General features: G+C 37.4%; 1 protein-coding gene across 16 annotated transcripts in view; it reads left to right on the forward strand.

The window, feature by feature from the left end:
• elavl2 (ELAV like neuron-specific RNA binding protein 2) overlaps positions 1-23286 on the forward strand; it is a 90568-nt gene extending 67282 nt beyond the window's left edge. For 9 of the 16 annotated variants that reach the window (XM_012963570.2, XM_012963578.2, XM_012963574.3 and 6 more), the window contains 4 exons: positions 2598-2751; positions 14353-14578; positions 18207-18248; positions 20514-23286. In XM_012963570.2, the coding sequence (XP_012819024.1) occupies positions 2598-2751; positions 14353-14578; positions 18207-18248; positions 20514-20844 (753 nt within the window). In that variant the 3' untranslated portion in view covers positions 20845-23286. The remainder of the gene's footprint in view (positions 1-2597; positions 2752-14352; positions 14579-18206; positions 18249-20513) is intronic. The other 7 variants (XM_012963585.2, XM_012963582.3, XM_031900791.1 and 4 more) reach the window with 3 other exon arrangements.
• Positions 23287-24491: the final 1205 nt, after the last annotated feature.

Here is a 24491-nt window from a genome sequence, read left to right on the forward strand (position 1 = left end):
ATCAATGACAGAGGGTCCTGTCCCTTTTCTTGAAGATCCTTCTTTTGTCTCAAGGTTTCAGATTTTTGACACTGGTTTTTTGTGCAACAAATTGAAACATTTGGGAACTTAGCGACTTTTTCAGTTTAGACTCTTTAGTAAATGTAAGACATTCCTGGAAATAGTTTATTCAGTTTTTTTTTTTTGTTTTTTTTAAATTAGAAATATGAGTTTTAGTAAATGTGCCCCTAAATGCTGGACTGTTTGAGGTCCAGATCTAAATCACATTGGGCACTTGCTAAATCCAGATCTAAATTACATTAAGCATGTGCTTATGATTGTGTATGTATGTGTGTATATATAATATAAATGGTACATGATTGGGAGGAAACATGCTATTGGGTGTGGGTCTGTCCTTTTAACTATTTATAGAAGTATTGGTTTTAATGAGATTGTGGTCTTGATAAAGTTCTTAGGAGACCGAAACCTTGTCCTGATCTGTAATGTATTAATTATTTAACGAAATAAGTTATATTTTAAAGGATTCCCGGTGTGCACCAGTCTACACATGAGTATATAAAAATATATATTTTGCACTATGGGTTTTTTCTTGATCAAGAATCACCCTACATAGTGCTCATTGGGGAGCGGCTTTCAAAATATTGGTATATTTAAAATGCTTATGTTGTCCTGAGAAAATGATAGTTCTTTTCTAGGTAAAATTAGTTGTCCAAAGGAAATAACACTGAAGTAAGGATAAGCACAAACATTTCTTTTATAAAATCAGTTAGTACAGGTATGGGATCCCTTATCCGGAAACCAGTTATCCAGAAAGCTCTGAATTACAGAATGCCCGTCTCCCATAGACTCCATTTTAATCAAATAATTCAGAATTTTAAAACTGATTTGCTTTTTCTCTGTAATAATAAAACCGTATCTTGTAATTGATCCTAACTAAGATATAAATAATCCTTATTGGATGCAAAACAATCCTGTTGGGTTTGATGTTTTATAAAATTTTTTAGTTGACCTAAGGTATGGAGATCCAAATTATGGAAAGACCCCTTATCCGGAATGCCGTCGGTCCCCCGAGCATTCTGGATAATGGGTCCTATACCTGTACAATACTGCAAATCCCAGAAAAGAACTTTAACAGAACAGTTGCAACACTAAGGGGTATATTTATCATGGCGTGTAGAAAGTGGAGCAAAAGTTGTGATGTTGCCCAGGGCAACCAGTCAGCAATTCGATTTCAGTTAGCAGCCAATCCGATGCTTTGCTTTGGTTTTCTATGAGCAACATCACCAGTACTTTTTACACAGTATGATAAGTGTACCCCTAAAGTAACCATTTTTGCAAATGATTAGAAGCTAGAGATGTAATCCAACATTTGCATTTGTAGGTTACATCTGCTGAGTCCTGAAATAGAAATGTCGTCATATTTACTTTTTCTGTTCTCTTAACAAAAGTGAAATTATAGTTATAGTGCTTTTTAAAATTTTGTCTATGTAAAATGTTTAAACCCCACCTTTTATTTTTGCTGTGGCGTCTGCATTCCAGGGACATCCTTGAAGTCTTACTTAGGCCTAATGAGCCTAGAATTACTGTTTATACAAAACAGTTTTACAAGCTATCAAAATAATTCTAAAAACCAAAGGCAAATTTAGGGCCCTATGTCCTTGAATATTATATTAGTATTGGGTAAAAGATATTATATTAGTATTGGGTAAAGGATGGCATTGTTAAAGGAGAAGGAAAGTTATTTTGGCATTACTGCCAACAGATTAGCCACCTTAGTGCCACCTAGAACGCTATATTTATTCTGCAAAAAAGCTTTACCATGCCTGAGTAAACAGCCCTAGAAGCTCCCTCTGTTTAAGATAGCAGCTTTGATTTTAGCTTGGTTTCTGTAGCTTCCTGCTGTTGGTAGCATAGATCACACATTCTGATGGGAGGGGGAGTACATTCTTATGCATTCTTATGGGAGGGGGAAAGAGGAAGCAGACTCCAGCCAGGAATGAAGGATTTTTTTGAGAGGAAGTCTGATACTGAAGTACATGTGTACACAAAAAAGACAAGATATCCTTTTCTGAAAGAGGACACAGTGCAGCTTTTCTGTGGGTGCTTATAGCTGTATTTAAATTGACCTTTTTGATAGAGCGACTTGGTTTTTACCTTTCCTTCTTTAAAGGGCACCTTTCATACCAAAAATGTTACCCCCACCAGAGGTGAAGGCTAACAGCCTGGCCTCAGGATGAGGAAAAACAATACTTGGGAAGAAATTCTCCTAGTAAGTACTATGCTGCCTAATATAGAGGGAGCTCCTAGTGTGGTGACCTGGGGTTGTCTCCTTATTTGCTTATTCTGATCTGATCTCACATGCAGGCACATTATGAGCAAACTGGGAAACTTTGTAAAAGTGTGGTTGCAGGTAATAGAAATACCATAGTAGCTTTCATTTCTTTAAATAAGTGCTTAAAGTACCTTAGTTCCTCAGGTCAGTCTCCATCGTATTTTCATGACAAGATATTTGTTTTTATTGTTACACTTAAGCTTCTAACTTAGTAGCAGTAACTGTTTATAATGTATCATTAACTTAAAACACATTTATCTAATAGGTATCCTATGCCAGACCGAGTTCAGCATCAATACGGGATGCAAATTTGTATGTCAGTGGGCTTCCAAAAACCATGACCCAAAAGGAGCTGGAACAGCTTTTCTCTCAATATGGCCGCATTATTACATCTCGAATTCTAGTTGACCAAGTTACTGGTAAGTAAGATCACATTAGTTAAGTGAACAATTTCAGTCAACTTTGTTTTCCAGGACCACAACCATTAGTGTGCTTTGAACTTTCTCAGACTGTCCTCCGTTTGAGTCTTGAATGACTGGAAATAATAACTGTTACTTGGAATTAAACAGTTCTAAAGCTAGTCAGAAATCACTTGATCTTCGTACAAGTATATACACTGTAGCATCCAGTGTTCTGTTCAAAATAGCGAACTGTTTAAATTAACCTTAATTGCTGCCTCTGCTGGAATGTGATGGATTTTTTTTACTAATTCAGGGCCTTACAACCAATGTAAATTAACCCACAATAAAGTTCATAAATATATTATCTTTAATGTTTTTAACGACTTACCCTAAATCCAAAACCCCTAGAACCCAAGCATTCTTGAATAACAAATTATGCTTGGTTAAACACACAGCTACTGTACCTTAAAGTTAACAGCCAGAGCAGGAATCTTGCACAGCACACACAGGGTGGATGACTATGGAGTTTTGAAAGCAATTGATTATTTAGATGGTTTTCTGTGCTTTGCAAGCAGCTGATAAAGGCTCCAGTAAACACAGAAGGTTGCCCCAGTCCTGCAAGTGACAGACTGATGGAAATGTATTTAATGTTTTATACTAATAGGTCGGCACACAATTTGTATTGTGTAGTGTGCTTATTTCCGTGTCTATCCAATAAACATGCTGGGTCATCTAAATATTTTTAGTTAAGTCATAGCAGTTGTGCACCCTGTGCATATTAAAGGCAATATGTGGGACAGAAAATGTCATTTTCTGCTGGCATTGTTTATACATATTAATGTTCAAAAATAGATTGTTGAATAAAATGAGCAAGTTGAGTCATTTCCACCATTAAGGTGCAGGTTTGAAAGCAATTTTGTGCTGTAATATACATCTGTTATAGTTACAAGCCTTCTACTTAAAAATACAACCCCCCCTCCCCCCCCCCCAACACGCTCAGAATGGCTAATTACTGTAATTACTTATAATTTTTAAAGATAAGTTTAAAAATTTTTCTGTGAGGCTTATTCCAAATTACCCAACTAGAATTTTTTTTAAGGGAAATTATTAGAATTTAACTGATTTGTTCGAGCTAGTAAAAAGTGGTTTATAGGTGAAGCAAAAATGTTTAATTTTAAGCATTGTTTCCATTGAGTGGAATTTCTTTATAATGGTATTCGTGCTGGCTGAATGCCAAAAATTATATTAATTGCCACATCTGTATAATTTTAGGTTTTGTATAAATGTCATTATTGCACAGACTTTAATCTAGGATTAGATTTTATGTATATGGAGCAAGTTCTGAGACATTGAGGAGGAGTGCTCTCACTGAGAAGAGGCTAGCAAGAGAACGCCTAATCGCTGGATAACCTGGGGTGTAGCCATACTGAGAATTTGTTAGCATTTGGAAATAGTTGTAAGGGGGGTCTCTAAGGTGTCTATGTGCTGGGTCTTAATATGACGTACATTTCTTTCACTTATAGGCAGATAGAGGGTGTTTTTTTTCCATAAAAACAATCAACGCACCAGAGGCCACCCCTTTAGATTAGAGGAACGGAGCTTCATTTGAAGCAGCATATGTGGTTTTTCACAGTGAGGGCAGTGAGGTTGTGGAATGCCCTTCCTAGTAATGTTGTAATGGCAGATTATGTTAATGCATTTAAGAGGGGCCTGGATGAGTTCTTGAACAAGCAAAGTATCCAAGGCTATTGTGATAATATCTACAGTCAGAATTAATGTTTGGATATATAGTTTATGTATGTGAGTGTATAGATTGGTAAGTATAGGTTGTGTGTGCTGGGTTTACTTGGAAGGGTTGAACTTGATGGACTTCTGTCTTTTTTTCAACTCTATGTAACTATATGAATGAAGGGTGATATCCCTGCAGTGAGCACCAACCATTTAGGTTTTTGCTGCACTGCTACCATTCATATGGGTATTGTCTTAAATCTGTTGTGATAACATGGGTGGTGTTTTAAGTGGGTGTGGTTTAAAAAAGGGGAGTGGTCAGACTAGCTTCCATAATCTGCCCTCCACCATGTAGTCCAGAAAAATTCTGGCTCTTGATGCCACAGAAGTTTGATAGCACTGGGCTAGGTGAAGAGACAATCGGCATATACGGTGCAAAAAGTGAATTTACAGGCAAGAATTAGTAGTAACGACAGGTAGAGGAATCCAGAAATGGGCCAAGAATCGGGGCTGGCAAAAGTTAAGCAGAGACAAAGTACGGGCCAGAAGTCAGGACGGCTAGCAAGTAACCAAAGTCAACGTTCAGTCTGGAGGTCAGCACTGGGAAATCCACAAGAACAGGGCTAGGGTTTGGGGCACCCAAGGCAAGCACACCCACCTGCTTTCTCTATGCTCACTGCAAACATCCCTGGGTATTAAACGAGCTTAGCGCTGTGATTGCCAAACCTCTTCACTTAATTTTTTAGGATTCATTGAGGTCTGGCATGGTGCAGAGAGACTGGTGAATTGCTAATGTGGTGCCATTATTCAAAAAGGAATCCCAGCCTGTTAGTCTGACATTAGTGGTAGGAAAGCTTTTGGAAGGGGTAATATGGGATAGGATACTTGAATACATTGCAAATCACAATACTATTAACTTTGTGCCAGCATGGTTTTATGCTTAACCAATTTTGCCAGACTAATTTTAATTGCCTTTTGTAAGCAGGTGAGCAGGAACCTCAGTGCTGGAATGGCAGTGGATGCTAATGCATTTGATACAGTACCACACAAAGTTCATAACCATTGAGGAATATTTTCTTAGAACACAATATTTGTAATTTGGTAAAAAAAAAAACTGGCTGAAGGATAGATTACAAAGACTGGTGGTAAATGGAACATTTTCTAATTGGCCCAATGTTAGTGGAGTACTGCAGAGGTCAGTCCTTGGTCCTTTGCTTTTTAAGGCAAAAATAAATGGGCTTCTACAATTCCCCACTTGTCTGCTCTCCGTCGGGAATCCATGAAATCCATTGATGACCAGCCAGTTAGAGTAGTGAGTAACAATCAGCGCTGCTCCGCATTGCAAGGGGCAGGGAGGCAGAGCAGGGCTGTTTCTTACCGAGCTTAGCCTCCGTGTTAAGCAAAAACATTAAATAATGCCAATCTGCTTCCCTGCCCTTTGGAATGTGCTGCTTGATTCTCACTACTCCAGCGGGCTGACTCTGGACGGCCATCAAAGGATTTCTGCAAGCTGATCCAGAGGGAGAGCAGACGAGTGGTGAATTGAGCCGTGGAAGATCATTTAAAAAAAAAAAAAAAAAAATACATATTTTCCAAAGTATATTGCAAATATGCTTCTTTTTTTGGTGGAGAAAGCAGTAAGTGCAATTTTATTAACTGTTTTTGAATAGTTTGACTAGTTTCAGACTAAGAGGATATTATGTCTGAATTCCTCTGAGGAAAAAGGGGTATTTCTTGCAGGATTGGATAAAGAAAATGAAAGGAATTGCCTTAACTCCCATCTTCTGTCTCACTCTCCACCCTTTTTTAAACCGTAAGCTCTGAGCAGGGCTCTAAAATTCCCTAGTTTATTTTAAAACTACAATGTGTATTTGATTCATTTTAAGATGTTGTTGTAATTATTATTATTATAATTTTATATAGCGCCATCAATTTACACAGCGCTTTACAGAATAGAGGGGTACAAAAGACATAACAGTTAACATGTACATATAAACAATTCACAAAAATGGTTTGCAGTTGCATTGGATGAGGATCGGAGACACTAGGGGGAGGGCCCTGCTCGCGAGAGCTTACATTCTAAAAGGGAGGGCTGAGACATAAGGTCAGGGTAACTAGCATGGCGTTGGAGTTCATGTAGGTGTGTTAAGTGACAGTAAGTGCAGAGTGAGAGGTGAAAACCAGTGGGTTAGTGAATGTTTGTGGGGTTTAGGTTATAGGCTTGAGTGAAAAGGTAAGTTTTAAGAAACAGTTTAAAGGCTTGGAGAGTCTGGCAGTGCCTAATGGGACGGGGAAGGGCGTTCCAGAAGATGGGTGCAGCGCATGAGATGTCCTGGATGTAAGAGGAGATGATGAGTGAGAAGGAAGTCGTGTGTAGAGCAAAGCTGGTGTCTGGGGGTGTACTTGGGGATTAGGATGGTTAAAGGACAAGGAAAGTCAAAATCTATTAAGCACACTATTAAATAGTACTATTATTGCTGTGTAAAAACGCTATATTTCTGGCTTGCCTAATGAAAGATTTACAGAGATACACTTACTACAAACTACATGCTTGTTTCAGTGAATGGCGCCGCCATCTTTAAAAACAATTTCCCTCACCATCTCTACTGCGCATGCGTCCCCTTTCTGCTCCCCGCTGGATTACTAGTGGCACATTCTGCTTTGTAACCTCCGCTCCCCGCACCGCACCAGAGTCTTTGTCCACCAGTAACACACACCCACCGTCTGTCCCCCCCCAGCTCCGCTCCCCGCACCAGTAACACACACTCCCCGCACCTTTGGAGTCTTTGTCCTTGTCCACACCCCCCCCCCCCCTCGGCTCCGCTCCGCACCTTTCCAGTGGTCTTTGTCCACCACCGGTAACACTCCCCCCAGCACTCGCCTGCCGCGTCCTCTACTAATGGCTCAGGCGCGCTGCTGCATGCACTATTTATATAGCATGTCGCCATAGCAACCAGACACCGGTTGCCAGTCTGAAGGGGAGCGCGCTTGCTTGCTGAAGAGGGACATGTACGCATGCGACGCCTAGCAGTCCTGGTCACCAAGTCAGTGAAGGAGTGATGCATTATGGGAATCCTGTTTGGCTTCTGATAATCTGAACGATCAGAATTTGGGGAGACTTAAGGGCACTCCTGAGACAACTGAAGGGTAAGCCTGCAGCTTGAGATTAACTCTTTATTAGCCTTTCCTTCTTTAAATAGAGTGATGCAGCACCAGTGAGTGCTTTGAAGGAGAGCACAAGAATCTTGAACTGAATCCTGTACGTGACAGGTAGCCAATGCAAGGATTGGCAGAGAGGGGCAGCACTTGTGGAGCGGGAGGAGAGGTGGAGTCTGGCAGCACTGTTCATGATGGATTGGAGTGGGGTCAGTTTAGATAGGGGAAGCCCACAAGTGAGATATGACAAGGGTGTGTGTGAGAATTTTGGCAGTCTCATGAGTGAGGAAAGGTCGAATGCGTGCAATGTTTTTGAGGTGGAACAGACAGGATTTAGAGTGTTTGAATGTGGGGAGTGAAAGAGAGAGCAGAGTCAAATGTGACTCCTAGACAGTGAACTTGTGGAACTGGGGTTATATTAATAATTTCAATGCAGACGGTGTTATTAGGCAGGGAAACTGAGTTGGAGGGTGGGAAGATAACCAGCTTGGTTTGTCCATGTTGATTTTTAGGTGGTGAGAGGACATGAATGCAGAAATTGCAGTTAGACAGTTGGAGACACGAGCTAGGAGTGAGGGCAGGTCTGGGGAAGAAAGGTATATTTGGGATATTGAAATCCAAAGGAGCTGATTAGTTGACCCAGACCAGTGGTGTAGGTTGAAAATAGAAGGGGTCCAAGAACAGAGCCTTGAGGTACCCCAACTGAGAGAGGCTGAGGGGGAGACACTGAAGGAACAGTTGGAAAGATAGGAGGGGATCAAGATAGAGCCTTATCTTGAATCCCCAGCGAGGATAGAATATGGAGCAAGAGAGAATGATCGACAGTGTCAAAAGCCGGAGAAAGGTCAAGCAGGATTGAGAGAGTAGTGGCCCTTTGCTTTGGCAGCAAATAAGTCATTCGCTACTTTAGTGAGGGCAGTTTCTGTTGAGTGGTGGGGGCGGAAGCCAGACAAGAGTCAAGTAGGGAGTTAGATGGTGTGAGAGTTTATGTACATGTTCATCAAGCAGTTTTGAGGAGAAAGGGAGTAGAGAGATCGGCCGATATTTGGAGGAGAGTGTAGGATCCAGAGAAGGCTTTTTAAGTATGGGCTTGATGATTGTGTCTTTGAATGTTTGGGAATATGCCAGTAGAGAGAGAGGTGAAAGTTGGAGTGAATATAGGTGAAAGCGGAAGAATGAGATGAGAAGGAATAGGATCAAGAGAGCAGGTGGTAAGGTGAGCTTTAGACAGGAGAAGGGAGTGCAAGGATGCAAGAAAAGTAGCAGCTGGGGGAATGTTTGATAGTGTGATGTCCTTAGGGTTCAGATTTATTTCCATGCGGATTTTTTGAATTTTGTCTATGAAATAGCTAGCAAAGTCCTCCAAAGTGATAGAGGAGGCAGCAGTAGATTGGGTGGGTGGATGTAGAATGGAGTTGAAAGTGTTGAACAGTTTTTTGGGGTTGCGAGATTGCACAAGGGTATGCAGCGCTGTACAATCTTACAATATACAAAATTACGCACAGGGAGGACAAGTGTTATAATAAATACAATAAATAAGTATAAATACACAGGGAATAAGTGCCATGTGGTATGAGACACAGTAGAGCTTACAGTCTTAAGTGTGGATATGAGATTGGCAAAGTAGGACTGCTTTGCAGAGGACAAAGCATCCCTGTAGTTGTGTAATGCATTTTTGTAGTGGTCGAAATTAGACCTGGAGTTGTTTTTTCTCCAGCGGCGTTCAAGACAGCGGGACTGCCTTTGGAGTTGTTTAGTGTGCCAGGGTTGTCTGTTGGTGCGACATTGGTGGTGCGTGGAGAGGGAAGCAAAGTTGTCCAAGACTGTGGTGATTGTGTGGTTGTAGAAAGATGCAGCAGGCTCAGGGTCAGTGAATGAAGAGATAGAGGAGAGCATTGGCTGTAGAGTTGATGAAAAGTGTTGAAGATTAGTGTGATGAAGGTTCTTTCATCTGGTGGTAGGATTTGGAGGAGGAAGAGTAGTGTGAGAGAGAGAGCGTGAGTGTAAGTCACTTGTATGTTTTATTTGTATACCCATACTCTCTGAATTACTGTGGGAGACAGTTGCTTTATTAAAATCAGTCTCTGGCAAGCTTGGCAAGAATGTCTTGTTAATTCTTACATTTATTTTAAATGCGAAAAATGGGAATGATGGTTCTTTCTTTACTTGCAACAGAAATCTTCTATGTGTGTGATATTATAAATGTGCATATATATAGATATATAGATATATATATAGATATATATATATATATATATATATATATATATATATATATATATATATATATATAATATATATTACATGTTTGGTTAAGAAAACTACTACTGCAGGAATCGTTGTAAAAATTGCAAATGGTTCATTTCCTTTCAAGAACTTGAAAAAAAACAATTACTTTTTTTTAAGTTTAAACACTCAAAAAGTGTTCAGAATCTTTTATTCAACTTGAAACCCAATAAACCCAGAAAGCATATTGATGAAAAATGACAAAAATCCGTTTTATTGTGCCAGTTTTTCCACAGTGAACGTTTTAGGGGGGTTTCTTCCTACCCTTTGAAATGTTCATTGTGTGAAAACTGGTACAATAAAACAAGCATTGCAAAACAAGGCATCCATACTGCATTATTGTGATATGGCCAAATGTCTAGAAAACAGCAGCATCCTTGAGTATCTACACACGTAGTGGTCACTAGTGCTCTCTACACATTTTTGTATGTACTACTAATAAATACTTTAAAAAAAAAAGATAATTTAATATAATAATAAATGGCCTTCTAAAGAATCTTATGTATATCTGTGAACTTACAGTTTTACATCTTTCCCTTAAGCCACCATTTCATGATGGTCTGTGTGCTCCCTCAGATCACCTGACCAGAAATAATGCAGTTTAGAAGTCTGGGAATAAGACAGATATTAGTCGGTTATCTGGCTGATGTGAACTAACATGTATGTGTACCCTTGGTTTGTATGCACCGTGAATCATATGAGGGGCATTCCTTAATACTGGCAATTTTCTGTTTAGGATTGCCCAATGGCACATACTACTAAAAGTAGATTTTTAAGAAAATGGTTTATTTATGTTAAGTAGTGTGTTTCAAGTTATTTATGAATAACTTCAATGTTCACATGTCAGAATGTGTTTAACTTAATAGCAGTACAATGGATGTTGTCACAGCAACACATAGCTGACAGGTGCTGGAATGGATTCCTCTGGTACAATACAACACTCTTATAGAAACTGCTGACAAGACGGTGTCTATAGCAAAACTTAGTGCCAACAAAGGCACAATTACAGAATGCACAACTCCTACTACCCCACCACCCTCTGGAAAAGAGACTCTGCCCCATTAGTTTTTATGTGCAGCTTTCCTTTCTTATAGAAACTAAATGTGCCTTATTTTTCATCAACAGTGCTTGCTTTGTATCAGGCAATGATGATGATGGTGGGAACAAGTTGAGGCATGAAGGACTGGAGACATTTTTGGAAAATCAGAGATGGGCAAGAGCAGTGGGAGCAATGAGAATTTAAGTGGGGGGGAAGGGTGCCTTTTAGCCTGTGGTTTTGCTCACAAAGCCTGTGGTTTTGCTCAACAGCTCAAGAAGTTGTGTGACCCTTCTGATATTATGTCCTTGGCATCAGCTCTAATATCCAGGGGGATAGATCTGCCTAGGTTTCCCAATATCAAGAGTTTGAGGCAGTTTAATATCCTGATATCCAAGAAGTAAAGCAAATATTCCTGAATAAACCTTTTACACCATTTAAGAAGGCACTACAATTTTCCCTGTGCTTGAAATTGTAGAGCAAATCATTAAACAATTAGATTGGAAGATACCAGATTGAGGGTTAATCAAAGGCACACGGGTTGATATCGACAACCCTTTAACAAGCTGCACAGAGAAATGTAAATTTTCCCCAAAAGTCATATAGGAAGACTGAATTTTATTTAGTGATCTAGTGGCTAGAAAAGCAAAAAGTCTCTCAACTATCTTTATTGCCATGACTTACTAGACCCTAGTCCTAAGGCTAAAAGGTGCTTCAGCAGCCTATCCAGATGAGAATAACCTATGCAACGCCTCAACAAGGTAGCTTCAAAATATAAAACTCAATTCTCAATTAAAGCATTTTTTTTTTATCCTTCCATCCCTGGGAATATATCCCAGCAATGCTAGAAGACTATGCGGTCCTATTCAAGGTCTGTAGTCCCACCAAATTGTCCCGTCAAGCCACCAAGCAAAGCTAAATTAGCATGAATTCCTGTTCTGTCCAGTCATTGTCAATACTTAGAGCCTCTTAGAGCAAAGTTCACTTACCATTAAATTAAATTATGGTAACCCAACACAGATGTGTACTGTAAACTGTTTGTTAACTGTGGCAACATCATTAATGTTGCAGTCTAGTGGTGATATTATGTTGTTTAAAGGGCTCATACCGATGAGTGTTTCACCGCTGGGGGGCACTGGATGAAACCTGTTTCATTCTTTCTTATGGAGTTATTATAACAAGGTACATGTAAGTTCAGTACACAGAATGTAGTTTGGTGCATTTTAGCTTTTTTTTATGCAGGTGAAATGTACCAAAGGCCTCTCTGTTGATTTGGGGAACTGAACTTTTTCAACAGTGAAGGTGGATCTTCACGTTGAGGGCAGTGAGGTTATGGAATGCCCTGCTGTGTGGTGATGTCATGCTAGATTCTGTTAATACCTTTAGAAGTGGTTTAGAATATTTCTTGAACAACCCTATTATCCAAGGCTATATATATCTATATAGAGACATATTGCTAGATATAGATCTAACTAGATACTGTCATTGATGCTACATTGCCTCCTTGAACATATAGATTTGTTTGCAGACATTCAGGTTTTAACCTATGACAATGCAAGACAAGGGATCCTGTGGGCTTTGTGAGAGTCTGGTTGGGTTGCATCTAGGATGAGTCCAGTTTGGTGCCATCTGGTCTGTGAAAGTGCATAATTATGGGTATATGCCCACATGTCTTTGATTCTGCTTTGTGATCTATTAAGGCTGGCTTGTTGCTGTTTTTTTTTTTTTTTTTTGCATGATCAACTGATACCTGATCGATAGGGCTTTGATCTAAAGCAGGGATCCCCAACCTTTTATACCTGTGAGCCACATTCAAATGGAAAAAGTGTTGGGGAGCAACACAAGCATTAAAAAGGTTCCTGGGGTGCCAATAAGAGCTATAAATGGCTACTTAATAGCCCCTATGGGGACTGGCAGCCTACAGAAGGCTGTGTTTGGCGTTATACTTGGTTTTTATGCAAACAAAACTTGCCTCCTTACCAAAAATTCAAAAATGAGCACTTGCTCTAAGGCCACTGGGAGCAACATCCAAAGGGTTGGGGAGCAACATGTTGCTCACGAGCCACTGGTTGGGGAACACTGATCTAAAGGGTAGATCTAAACTAATAAAAGTTCCCATTAAGATAACTTTTTTTTTTTTTTTTCTCTATGGTAATTCTTCTGCGACATTACGTCTAGGTAGCCAGTATAGCTATTTTTTTTTATTATTGTTGCTGTGCTATATTGTATGCCGAGGAAACTTCGGCGATTTCAGCTCCGCTTATGCCATCCCAATGGCAATTTAAATTCTAGCCGGTGGGATGGCATATCGGGGAGATTAGTCGCCCGCGACAAGGGAGGTTTGTCGTGCAGCGATTAATCTCCCCATCTGCCACGGCCCTAAAGATTCCAGAGTTTACGGTCAAAGAGACAAGAGGATGTAGGCCCCTTCCCCATAGAGATTACAATCTAAATATGAGGGAAAAAATCCTCTTAGGTTTATTTAATGTTTAAATTAATTGCCCCTTCTGAGTGCTCAGGACCAGTTAATAAAGTAAGCAGTGGTGCATATATTGGAGGACATGGTAGAATTTACTTAAAATTCTTTGATTGTTCTCATTAAAAGGTTGTTATAACTTTTTCAGCAAATGTAAATTGGCACAAAGTAATTTGCACATTGGAGGCCATACATACCAATACAAATTGTTCAGTGCAGTCATTTCTCCCAAGTTGTATATCTAATATGTCCAAACAGAATTTGGGCCCTTTGTAATAATTGCTTAATAGATTTGTGACTCGGCATCAGCACTTGGGAAGGTTAAATCTACAGTGTCTAAGAACTGTAATTGCTTTGTACTTCTAGTTGCATTTCAACATTGCTACAAGCACAGATGGGGGAGAGTGGTATTAAATGTGAACATGTGAAGTGAATATGTATACAGGTATGAGATCCCTTATCCGGAAACCCGTTATCCAGAAAGTTCTGAATTACGGAAAGGCCACCTCCCATAGACTCCATTAGAAGCAAATAATTCTAATTTTTAAAAATGATTTTCTTTTTCTCCGTAATTATAAAACAGTACCTTGTAGTTGATTTTAACTAAGACATAATTAATCTTTATTGGAGGCAAAACAATCCTATTGGGTTTATTCAATATAAATGATTTTTTTAGCAGACTTAAGTTATGAAGATCCAAATTACGGAAAGATCCCTTATCTGGAAAACCCCAGGTCCCGAGCCTTCTGGATTACCGGTCCCATACCTGTACCATGTTTGATATGTAGTGGCAATCTATAGCCAATTGTGTTTACTGTGCAATTACAGCTTTTAACTCGGGAAATTTTACTTAAAACAGAAGAAAGAAATGTGTTTTTCTGTGTCTCTAAACCTATACCTTGATTTTTGAATATTTCTATCTCATCTTTACAATCAGGTGTGTCAAGGGGGGTCGGCTTTATTCGCTTTGACAAGAGGATTGAGGCAGAGGAAGCAATCAAAGGACTAAATGGACAAAAGCCACCAGGAGCAACAGAACCCATAACCGTTAAGTTTGCCAACAATCCAAGCCAAAAAGTTAACCACACCATTCTATCTCAGTTGTACCAATCCCCAAACAGGAGGTACCCTGGACCATTGGCTCAGCAGGCTCAACGTTTTAGGTTAGTATGTACCCTTAAAGCAATGTAAACTAATGTCTCACTTCTCTGTTCCTAACTGTATGGACTTAAAAAATTTGGCAAAAATACATCTTTTTTTTTTTTTTTTTTTTTTTTAATTCAGATTTTTGAATGGCAATTTGTCTGCCAGTGTAAAGAGTGCAAATAATATCTCCCATGCCATATTTCTGGGATATGTTGTGCTATGCTATTTCTGATATGTATATGAACTCTGTGTGTGGGCTCTTTTTTTTCCCAACTCCAGTTTTTGTTGCCCTTTTGTGCACACACAGTGACTCCTGGTGGTAGCTAAATGCTGAGTTTATTTATAGCTCCTTAATGTCTTACACTGGTCTCACACAGGCAAACATCGACTGCAGACCTGGGTATTGCTGACAGCTACTTATTGGTCTGCATTTGGGTCAAAAATGGCACTGACCAATATATGATTAGCATTACATCAGAAAGTAATCAGACTTGCATAAGACAATGGGTATATTTGGTATAGTTGGTACTGGGTATTTTCTTACTGTTCTGCATGGATTTACCTGGCCAAAAAACTGGATTGCAAGTTGCAGCGGTATTAGAGTGGGCACATGTAAATAACTGTATTTGCTAGAAATTCAGCTGGCTCAAGTAGGAGCACCTACAGGTGGACTTTTTTTTCTGTTACTCTGCATGGATAGCTTAAGGCTGAATTTCTCCTTATGTGTCCAGTCAGCCATTTTTATTTTTGTTATTCCATTTCTGTAACTAGATACAAGCTTCCAAATATCTAAAAGTTAAAACCCCATTTTTTCCATCAGAAACATAATTTATTTTAAGCTTGAAAATACAACTGACATGGAATCCAGTGTCTCCTGATGCCTTACCAAATTTGCAAAGCCACCTGTCCAGTAGATTGCATACTTTAGAATTCAAGGCCAAAGGGTTCACTAATGCTAGGTTTATCCTAGTAAACCATACATTTTTTTTTTTTTTTTTTTTAAACCACTCCAAAATGGGCAAATGTCTTTCTACTCCAAGCTACTAATCTGCAATTCTTTCCTAAAGTTGATTTTTTTTTCTGAAGTCTTTGAAAAATCACCACGAATCTTCTAGTTTACAGGATCTGATCTTCCACATGTCATTGGTTACCAAAATAAAACTTTCTAAATTCATCCTAAATACGAATGCCAAGGGTCCACCAAACAATTTGATGGCCAGTGTGCATAGGTTTATAGTATGTGGCATGTAGGGGCCCCAAAATAAAAATACCCCCATATGATCCATCATTTCAGCTACTGCAAAAACATATTTACTGCATTTTGTGTGGTAAAGCCACAAAACTTAAATTCACTCCAAACACCCATATATTTTTGGAAAATACATTGTTTGGAATACAAAATGGGTAAATATAGCTTTCAAACTACCAAATTGCAACGCTTTCCTGAAGATAGCCCTTTTAACAATTTATGAAAATAGCCTCAAAACCTCCTATTTGCAGCATCTTTTCTTCTATAAAGATAAAACTAAAAACACACAATGAACAATACAAATCAATGAAACTGCAAACTAATGGCTTGACAGCCTGGTTACCTGATCCAGCAGTCACGTTGTCTATGAAGATTCTCATTCAACTGAAGAAGCCACTCAGATGAGTGGTGAGCCATTTTCAAGAAAAAACTCAAAAGTCCAATTGTTTTAGACTTCTACTAGATTTAGTAGTCATGTTGTCAATTGGTTATTGGTGAAAAACAAGACACTAATAAAATGAATAACTAATAAAAAAAAAATGTGTACACTGCTAAAAGTTTTGTGTTTGTAAACATATATATGTGGGCAAAAAGAAATCTTTACTAAAATGTATGTTCTGTACTGATGGCAAAGAATGCTTCGAATTGCTAAGAATATATACATTCTTGTCAGTTAGTCAGCCACCCAAGTTAACTGACTACAGGAATGCATACCGCTAGGATGGCCGACGCTCTGAGGCTCATTTAGAAACCCTGGTTGCCATGGTTATGCAGGATAAACAGAATGCTATCTACAGTACATAAAAATTGGATCAGTGCTGAATAAATACCTTTAGCTTTTTCCTTTTGTTCTCATGGGACCACACAGGCTGACTGGGATTTACTTCCCGAAGGGTTAATGAAGTAATTACATTTTTCTTATAAAAAGGCAAACTTTGTATCAACCAAGGTGCTTGAAAGTTTGTGAGCCCTTTTAAAATTGTATTATATCTGCATAAATATGACCTAAAATGTGATCTGTTTTTCATGCAAGTCCAAAAACTAAATGACAAGTGAAAACATTACAATTGCTCATTTATTGATTCAGGAAAATGATCCAGAGTTGCTAGTTGCAAAAATATGTGAACCTCTAGGATTCACGGTTCAATTAAAATGGATAATAATCGCTTGTAGTTGTGGGAGGACCAGGTGTATTTAAGTAACAGAAATTGTGTGTCTTTGAGCCATGAGACACTTCCACAAACCCATGCTGTGGAGGTCAGATTTGCATAGCAAACGAGATTCTGAGGACTTCCAGAAAAGTTATATATGCTTATCAAGCTTAACAATATCTCCAAGACAATGTGAAGGAATGATTGTTACCGAACACCTTTATTTGTAGTTGTTGGCTAAGGGGGCAATTACTGAAAGCAAAAGTTCACATGCTTTTGACACATACACACAGAGGCGCTCACACCCTACACCAGTTCAAATGTCCTGTGTGCAGGTTAAGTGTACAAATGTATAGAAGTAGTACCGCACACATGGGCTTAATGCAAAAAGAAAAGTGTTTCTTGAAAAAAGCCCAATGTTTTGTCTCTGAGGAGGAGCACCAACTGTGCTCAAACCAGCTGGTGTATATCTTGGAAATATTGAACTTTTTATACTCATCTAGTTTAAGGGCCTGTAATAAACAGGTAACATTTTAGGTTATAGTGCACAAACCTTCAAGCACCAATGTACCTCTTAATATACAAGCCTTGTGATGTAGTCAGACTTATGTTCTGTACTGTCACTGATCACTCTAGCTGACCTAAACCACCTCAGTCATGCGAAAATGATTGGTCAAAACCAGCATTAAAACCATGTCCTTCTGTGATCTTAGGGAACAATCAGATTAATATTTCTAGGTAATTTTCTTATCTATACACTGGCAGCCATGTTTCAGAAATTTGCTAGGTTTTTGTACACGTGTTTTGTTAAATAGTAGATGATGATGATTTGGTCACTTATTTCTCACCCTTTGACTGTGGTGATAGTTCAGTTCTACCAATAATCCTTTGTTCTGGTGCCTTGGACTGTGGATCATAGTGATGGTTTTAGGTGTCTTTGCTGTTTTGTTTTTGTGACCCCAAACACCTAAAAATGGCCCCTAATAGTGCAGATTTTTAGTTTACTCTCAGCAGTCAATGGAGGATGTGCCATTACCTAAGATGTCCACAGTAATTAATGAAAAAAAGGAATGCTGTCTTTCTACACTGGATTGCCATGTTGTATAGATAGCCAGTGCAACTGAAATGTAGTGAAGTGAAAGAACAAATTCTGATTGAAATAAAAAAAAAACTTACACCCTGATGTTCCTTTCTAAATATGAAGGGAACAGTATATTCTAAGACAATCTGCTAAATGTTTTGCAGGTTGGACAATCTGCTCAATATGGCTTATGGAGGAATAAAGAGGTAAACTGTAGTAGATATATACCCTCCCTCCCCCCATGTTTTCCCTGTTACATTGTGTTCTGAGGTTTTTGTTTTATTTTTACACAGCCCTCCTTGTCTGCATGTCTGATATGCTTGACCATCTACAGGACCTCACACACAGGCATTTTACACGCAGTCCCATGCGGTGGCTTTTTTTCCCACAATACAGGGATGATTAGTTAACAGAGCCCTTTCTTATCAGGCTTTTTCCAGTGGCACCATGGTGAAATGTGTAACCCACATAAGATTGATTGTTGCAGCTCACATGTATGGAGTTGACCTGTCGGTACAGTACAGCACTAGAGAAGAAAGGGCTCTGTTAACTTGTGCATTCCTATTTGGATGAACTAAAAATCCACCTTGTGGAAATGGAAAATAAATGCCTGTTTAAGGGCCCTAAGGAAGAAGGTATTTTGTTTTTTTGCAGGCCTTATTTTAGTGAACCTCGCCCAAAAAGCTTTTTTTTTTGTGTGCAAAACAAAAATTATTCTAAGCATCTTTCCAAAATACATTTAAAATCATCAACACTTTTTAGGTTATTTGTAAATGCTGGTTGTCTTGAAATCAGGAAAGCAGCAACCAGCCAATTAACAGACCAGAAGGAGAATGGCGATTGTTTTAAGTCAGAACCAACAAATTGAAAGGGATACATAAAGTATTATCAGTGCTTTTTAACTGCACCTGCATTTACAAATAATTTTTAAAATAGTTTAAACCTCAATGGTATATTGGAAAGTTGCTTAGAATTGCATCTTTTTTTTTTTTTAAGGTACAGTCTCCCCTTGGGTAATCCAAATAACAAGGGTTAAAAAAAAAAAAAAACTCTTTAAATGAACATGCTGCAATATATGGTAACTTAACAAATTAGGATTTTAATAGTGACATATCTAAATGTAGTGGTTTTCCTTTTGAAAGTACCCCATTCTAGCTGGGTATATTTTTTGCCTAATTGATCACTTATTTTAGGAGTGATGCAGATCAGTGTCTCCACTTACAGTGTGTGGATAGATAGAGGTGTCTTAGAAGTACTGTGCCTGGGTATAGTCCACATAACATGCCTGTGGAATTAAGGAATTCCGCCCTCACAGGTATGATCTTGGTTAAAAAGTTGGTATTTAATTCAAAAGGGACATTTTGGTGCCTGCACCATCCTTTCTCAAGTTGCAAAAAAAAAAAAAAAAAAACAATCCAGTTGATTGGGGTTGTTTTGCATTTTTTTTATACGAAATGTTGGTTTTGCATTAATTTCAACTTTTTGAGCAAGATAAGACCTACAAGTGTGGATTTTCTACAGTACATGGATATATATAATAATTAGATCCCCTGTGTTAAATATATTGTACATGCTTTCTTTGAACAAAAGTACTTTAGCAGATGGTTTATTTAGGCTGGAGTTTAGGACTAAACTGGAATAAAGTGCAAACCCTGATTGTTTTGAGGTTTTACCCATGTTGGTAGATTCCAGTGCTAAGCACAAAAAAGTGGAACAGATTGGTGGGAATTGAAAAAGGAAAAAAAACAAAACTGTAAATGTTTGCATTGCCATTTGCTAGAAATATACAATTGAAAGTCCTTCTCATTGAAATTACTTAGATCTTACACTAAAGTATGTTCACAGAAGGCTTAACTAATTTCCCTACTCAAATTATTTGGTTTTAGTGCACATTTGTTATTTCCAAATTTATACATTAACCGTTGTATAACTTTCTGAATTTGGATGTGCACCATTTTACTGTATCATGTTCATTTTTTAAGAGCCAGAGAGTGGGATGGCAGCAGTAGTAAACTGTTGGCTAGATAATTTGATCCTTGAGACATTGGTTTCCATTTGTTAATGCTGTGGAATTCATTTTACATGAATTTTACAAGAACAAAAAATAGTTTTTTTATTCTGAACAGTTTACCACTCTTACAACAAATTTATTCACATTTATGTGTTATGTCGCGTAGTTTGCTTTCTTTTTTTTATACGTTTTGTCTGAAGTGTTATATTGAAATCTGTTGTGTATTGTTGTACTACTTTGGGTGCATTTGCATGACCTGTAAGGCATGCTTTGTGTGTATCTTTTTTTTTTTTTTTTTTTTTTCTTGATAAGTTGTGTTTCTCTACAGTTCTGTTTGTTGGTATGCTATTTTGCGTGTGGCTTGAACAATTCACTACCAGAATCCTAACATTTGATGTATTTTGTCACCAAAACAAATTCTATCTAATACTTGGCACTGATATTCTATTTACTTTTTTAGTAGATTCTCTCCGATGACCATCGATGGTATGACTAGTTTGGCTGGGATTAACTTTCCTGGACATGCTGGTACTGGATGGTGCATATTTGTTTACAACTTGGCTCCTGATGCAGATGAAAGTATCCTGTGGCAAATGTTTGGCCCCTTTGGAGCAGTCACCAATGTAAAGGTCATTCGAGACTTCAATACCAACAAGTGCAAGGGCTTTGGTTTTGTGACTATGACAAACTATGATGAAGCTGCAATGGCTATTGCCAGTCTCAATGGTTACCGCCTGGGAGACAGAGTCTTGCAGGTGTCGTTCAAAACGAGCAAAACACACAAAGCTTAACAAGTTAACTTCTCCCATTTTACACACACGTGCAACAAAGGCAAGTTAATAAACTTTATACTTTTTGAAATTGTCTTTGCAAGTAAGTGTTACACCAAAGTGTGTGGGTTTGAGGGAGATCAGGCAAAGAGAACATGATTTAGTATCTTTAGAATATGTGAGATTGCTATTGTTGGGTTTTGGATTTCTATTTTATGTTTGTGTATGGACCTTAGGTAACAGGGTTTTTACCTGTCACATTACATTATGCCTTCTATTGAGGAGGGGGATCTTTTTAGATATTTCAGCAGTGGGAAGACATTTATGTTCATTTTTTTTTTACATTCTTACCTTCAAATCAGTTAAAAATGCTTTGTTTGGAAGGGTTTTTGTAATGTTCTGTTAACCTGGTTTAGTATATGGAAATTATTTCATTTTTATTATAATTTATAAACATGTAAAACCATATTTATTTTGCGGTTATTTAGGGAATTGGAGGACTCCACTATAAAAAGCCTATTGTAAGAATACTGGAGACTTTTCATAAAGCAGTACCTTGCCAAAGAGATAAGAACCTCTTTGATGTAGGTTTCAAATGAGAAAAAGCATCTATTTTTATAAAAAATAAAAAAAAAATGTTCAAGAAACTTTTTACTGGTCCTGGAACAAAATATTTTGACTTGAATACTTTGCAAAATCTACTTCATATGACAGCCTTGTGAGCTTTTAAAACTTACCAGGATATTTGTGTGTAATCAATATTTTCTGAAGGGGGAGGGGCCTGCAGTCTAGCAGTGGGAGGGAAAGAAGAAATTTCTGATATAGGGAGTAATATTTTCTTTTTGTTTAACTTACTGTATTTATATTAAGGGTCAATAGCAGTAGGGCCCAACTATTTCTAGTATTTATCTTCCTGGTTATTATGTGATAAGTGCTCACAGCAATTTGTGAATTTTTCAACCAATTAAATGGAGAGGAAAATCAATCATTAAACAGCTGGCAAGAAAAGTAAATTGCTAGTTTTACTTTTGGGGGAAACAAGAAATCTGTTCTTCCAAAAGCATTCCCTTCAGAAGGAGCTCATGGTGTTTAGTGATGTACTTGCAGTATTGTTTGACAATTTTATTTTGAATGCAATTTTTTTTATATAATTTTATTTTATTTTTTTTGTTAAAAGAAAAAAGTTGCAATTGCACACATGGTTGTACTGCCAAGCTGTAAAGTGATATAATTTCTGTTAAAGATTCTGTTAATTCTAGCACCTGAGCTTTGTGTATTGTAAATAAGATCAGGATCATTTTTGTAATGGCATAGCTAAATAGAATTGTGCAGTTTAATGGTAGATAGCGGTTTTAGTGCTGCCAGATGCTGCATATATTTAGCTTTCCCTATCAAATGGTCTCCTTTTATGTTTAACCAAACTGACTTTGTTTTTTCCTTATGCTAAGTGATGTTGAAACTTTAATAGTTTTGTGTATTATCTTTTTTTTCTTTATATATGGAATTATATTATCTCCTTTTATGTTGTAATTTATGACCCCAATTATGCTGCATCAAATTAGTTGCTAAGTTTTTTTGTCTTTTATTTTACTTATTTTTACCTGTAGTTAATGTTAACTTAAGCTTTATGATGCATCACCGACAGTATGTTAGTGGTATAAAATAAGAATCCATAGATTTGTTTTCTTTTATTTAAACTATATGAGTGCAACTGAAATGTAAGTTTGTATGGTACATAAATCACTGTTGGGGAAAGATTAATAATCCTTAATTTGCATCTAGTTTACAAAAGTGCAAAGTTTTACACATTTTTCGTAGACAGAAAGTAATTATTTACATGCAGTTTTTTGTACAAATAAAAAGCCTTCCCCCCCCCAGGATAAGCAATGTGCTATGCATTACACATTTGTAAATTCTTTAAAAATTATTTTTCTTTTTAATCTGTAGTTCATCAAATATATATACCTTCTATGGTAGTCCAGTACATATACTGTGAAACGTGCGTTTCAAAGTGTCAAGGTAAATTTTCATGCTCTTTCCACTATGGTTTTGAAAATGCTAATAGATTTGTTTCCTCTAATTTTGAGAAAATGTGGGAAATATTTTCAGAATCTTTATAAAGCAGTGGAAAGCAATTGATTAAACTTGAGTTAAATTTGTTAAAACCTTTTATTTCCTTCAGTGCGCTACTTTATTATGTAATTAATCCAAAGTCATACTGCTTTTAGCAGTATGGTGCAAAGAGCATGGAAATTGGGCCTCACTTTGCAGTGTGTCAGAGCACTTAACAAAATGTGAGGCTGGTATTTATTTGAATTTGTACTATATGACTTGATTAACACATCTGTTAAAATAGAATATATATTCTGTTGAGTATTAAACAGGCTGTGCAATTTATTTTGTGTTTGGATCCTTTGTACTTTTCCATGTTCAGTACATCAATAAACAAAAGTTGAAGGGAAACTGGTTGCAAATTTTATTCTAAGTTGTCTGTCAATTGTCCTGTACTGTACTTATTTTACTTGTATAAGATCTAGTGCTTTAAATATCCAAAAACCTTTTTTATTTACAATAGGGGAAATTTATTTTATAAGACTGGAAAAACTGATTTGGAAAGTCTTAATCCCACAAGGCTTCCAGTAACAATATGTACAGTTTTATGGAGATTCTGGACTCCTAGATCAAAAATTACAAAAGAAAAACTGCACCAGAAATAAGCATTAGATTTTAGGCTATAACAGTAAATTAACCCCAGAATATCTTTTTTTTTTTTTTTTTTTTTAGTACACACTCTGATGTTAAAAAGGAGTTTATTTTATGAAAAACACAATACAATACTTACTGTAATAAAGCCGCTTAACAATATGGTGATCACAAAATATTTTTGAAAACTAGAATTTATGAAGTCATAATTGACTGTCTATACACACATACCAAACCACAATTTGTTTTTATAAAACTTGTTTTTTTGGTATGTTTTTTAACAACGTTTCTATACAATTGGGGCCAAACAAGTGGCTGTTTTTCTGCTAAAGTCTCAACAGAAATGGTCGCCAATTAAAATATTAAATTAATTCTATTGCTACTCTTTGTGGTTTAATTTAGAAGTAAATAAGAGGCAGAAGAGACCAGAAGCTGCTTTGAAAGAATATAATTCTGCAAGTGTTGGGAAAACAGAAAATGAGGAACAGAGTATGTGTGCTTTAGGTAATAGAAGTAATTTGGTTATAAAGTATTCAGAAAAAGCAAATCTGTTTAATGTTTTTCAGTGTATTCAATAGAGGAGTCAGTTTCATGAGTCATTGACTGACAAAGGATATGGTACTTAAATGTATACTAAAACTTAAAGGAACAGTAACACCAAAAAATGAGAGTTTTAAAGTAATTAAAATATAATGTACAGTTGCCCTGTGCTGGTAAAACTGGTAAGTTTGCAACAGAAACGCTACTATAGTTTATATAAATGAGCTTTATATAAATGTCAACACGGGGGCAGCCATTGAAGCTGGGAAAAAGGAGAAAAGGCACAGGCACATAGCAGATAACAGACAAGCTTTGTAGAATATAATGGGGTTTTATCTGTTATCTGCTAAGTAACCTGTGCCTTTTCTCCTGTAAATGGCTGCCCCCGTGGCTACACAGAAGCTTTATTTATATAAACTATAGTA

The sequence above is a fragment of the Xenopus tropicalis genome, chromosome 1, assembly GCF_000004195.4.
Source record: "Xenopus tropicalis strain Nigerian chromosome 1, UCB_Xtro_10.0, whole genome shotgun sequence".
NCBI lineage: Eukaryota > Metazoa > Chordata > Amphibia > Anura > Pipidae > Xenopus > Xenopus tropicalis.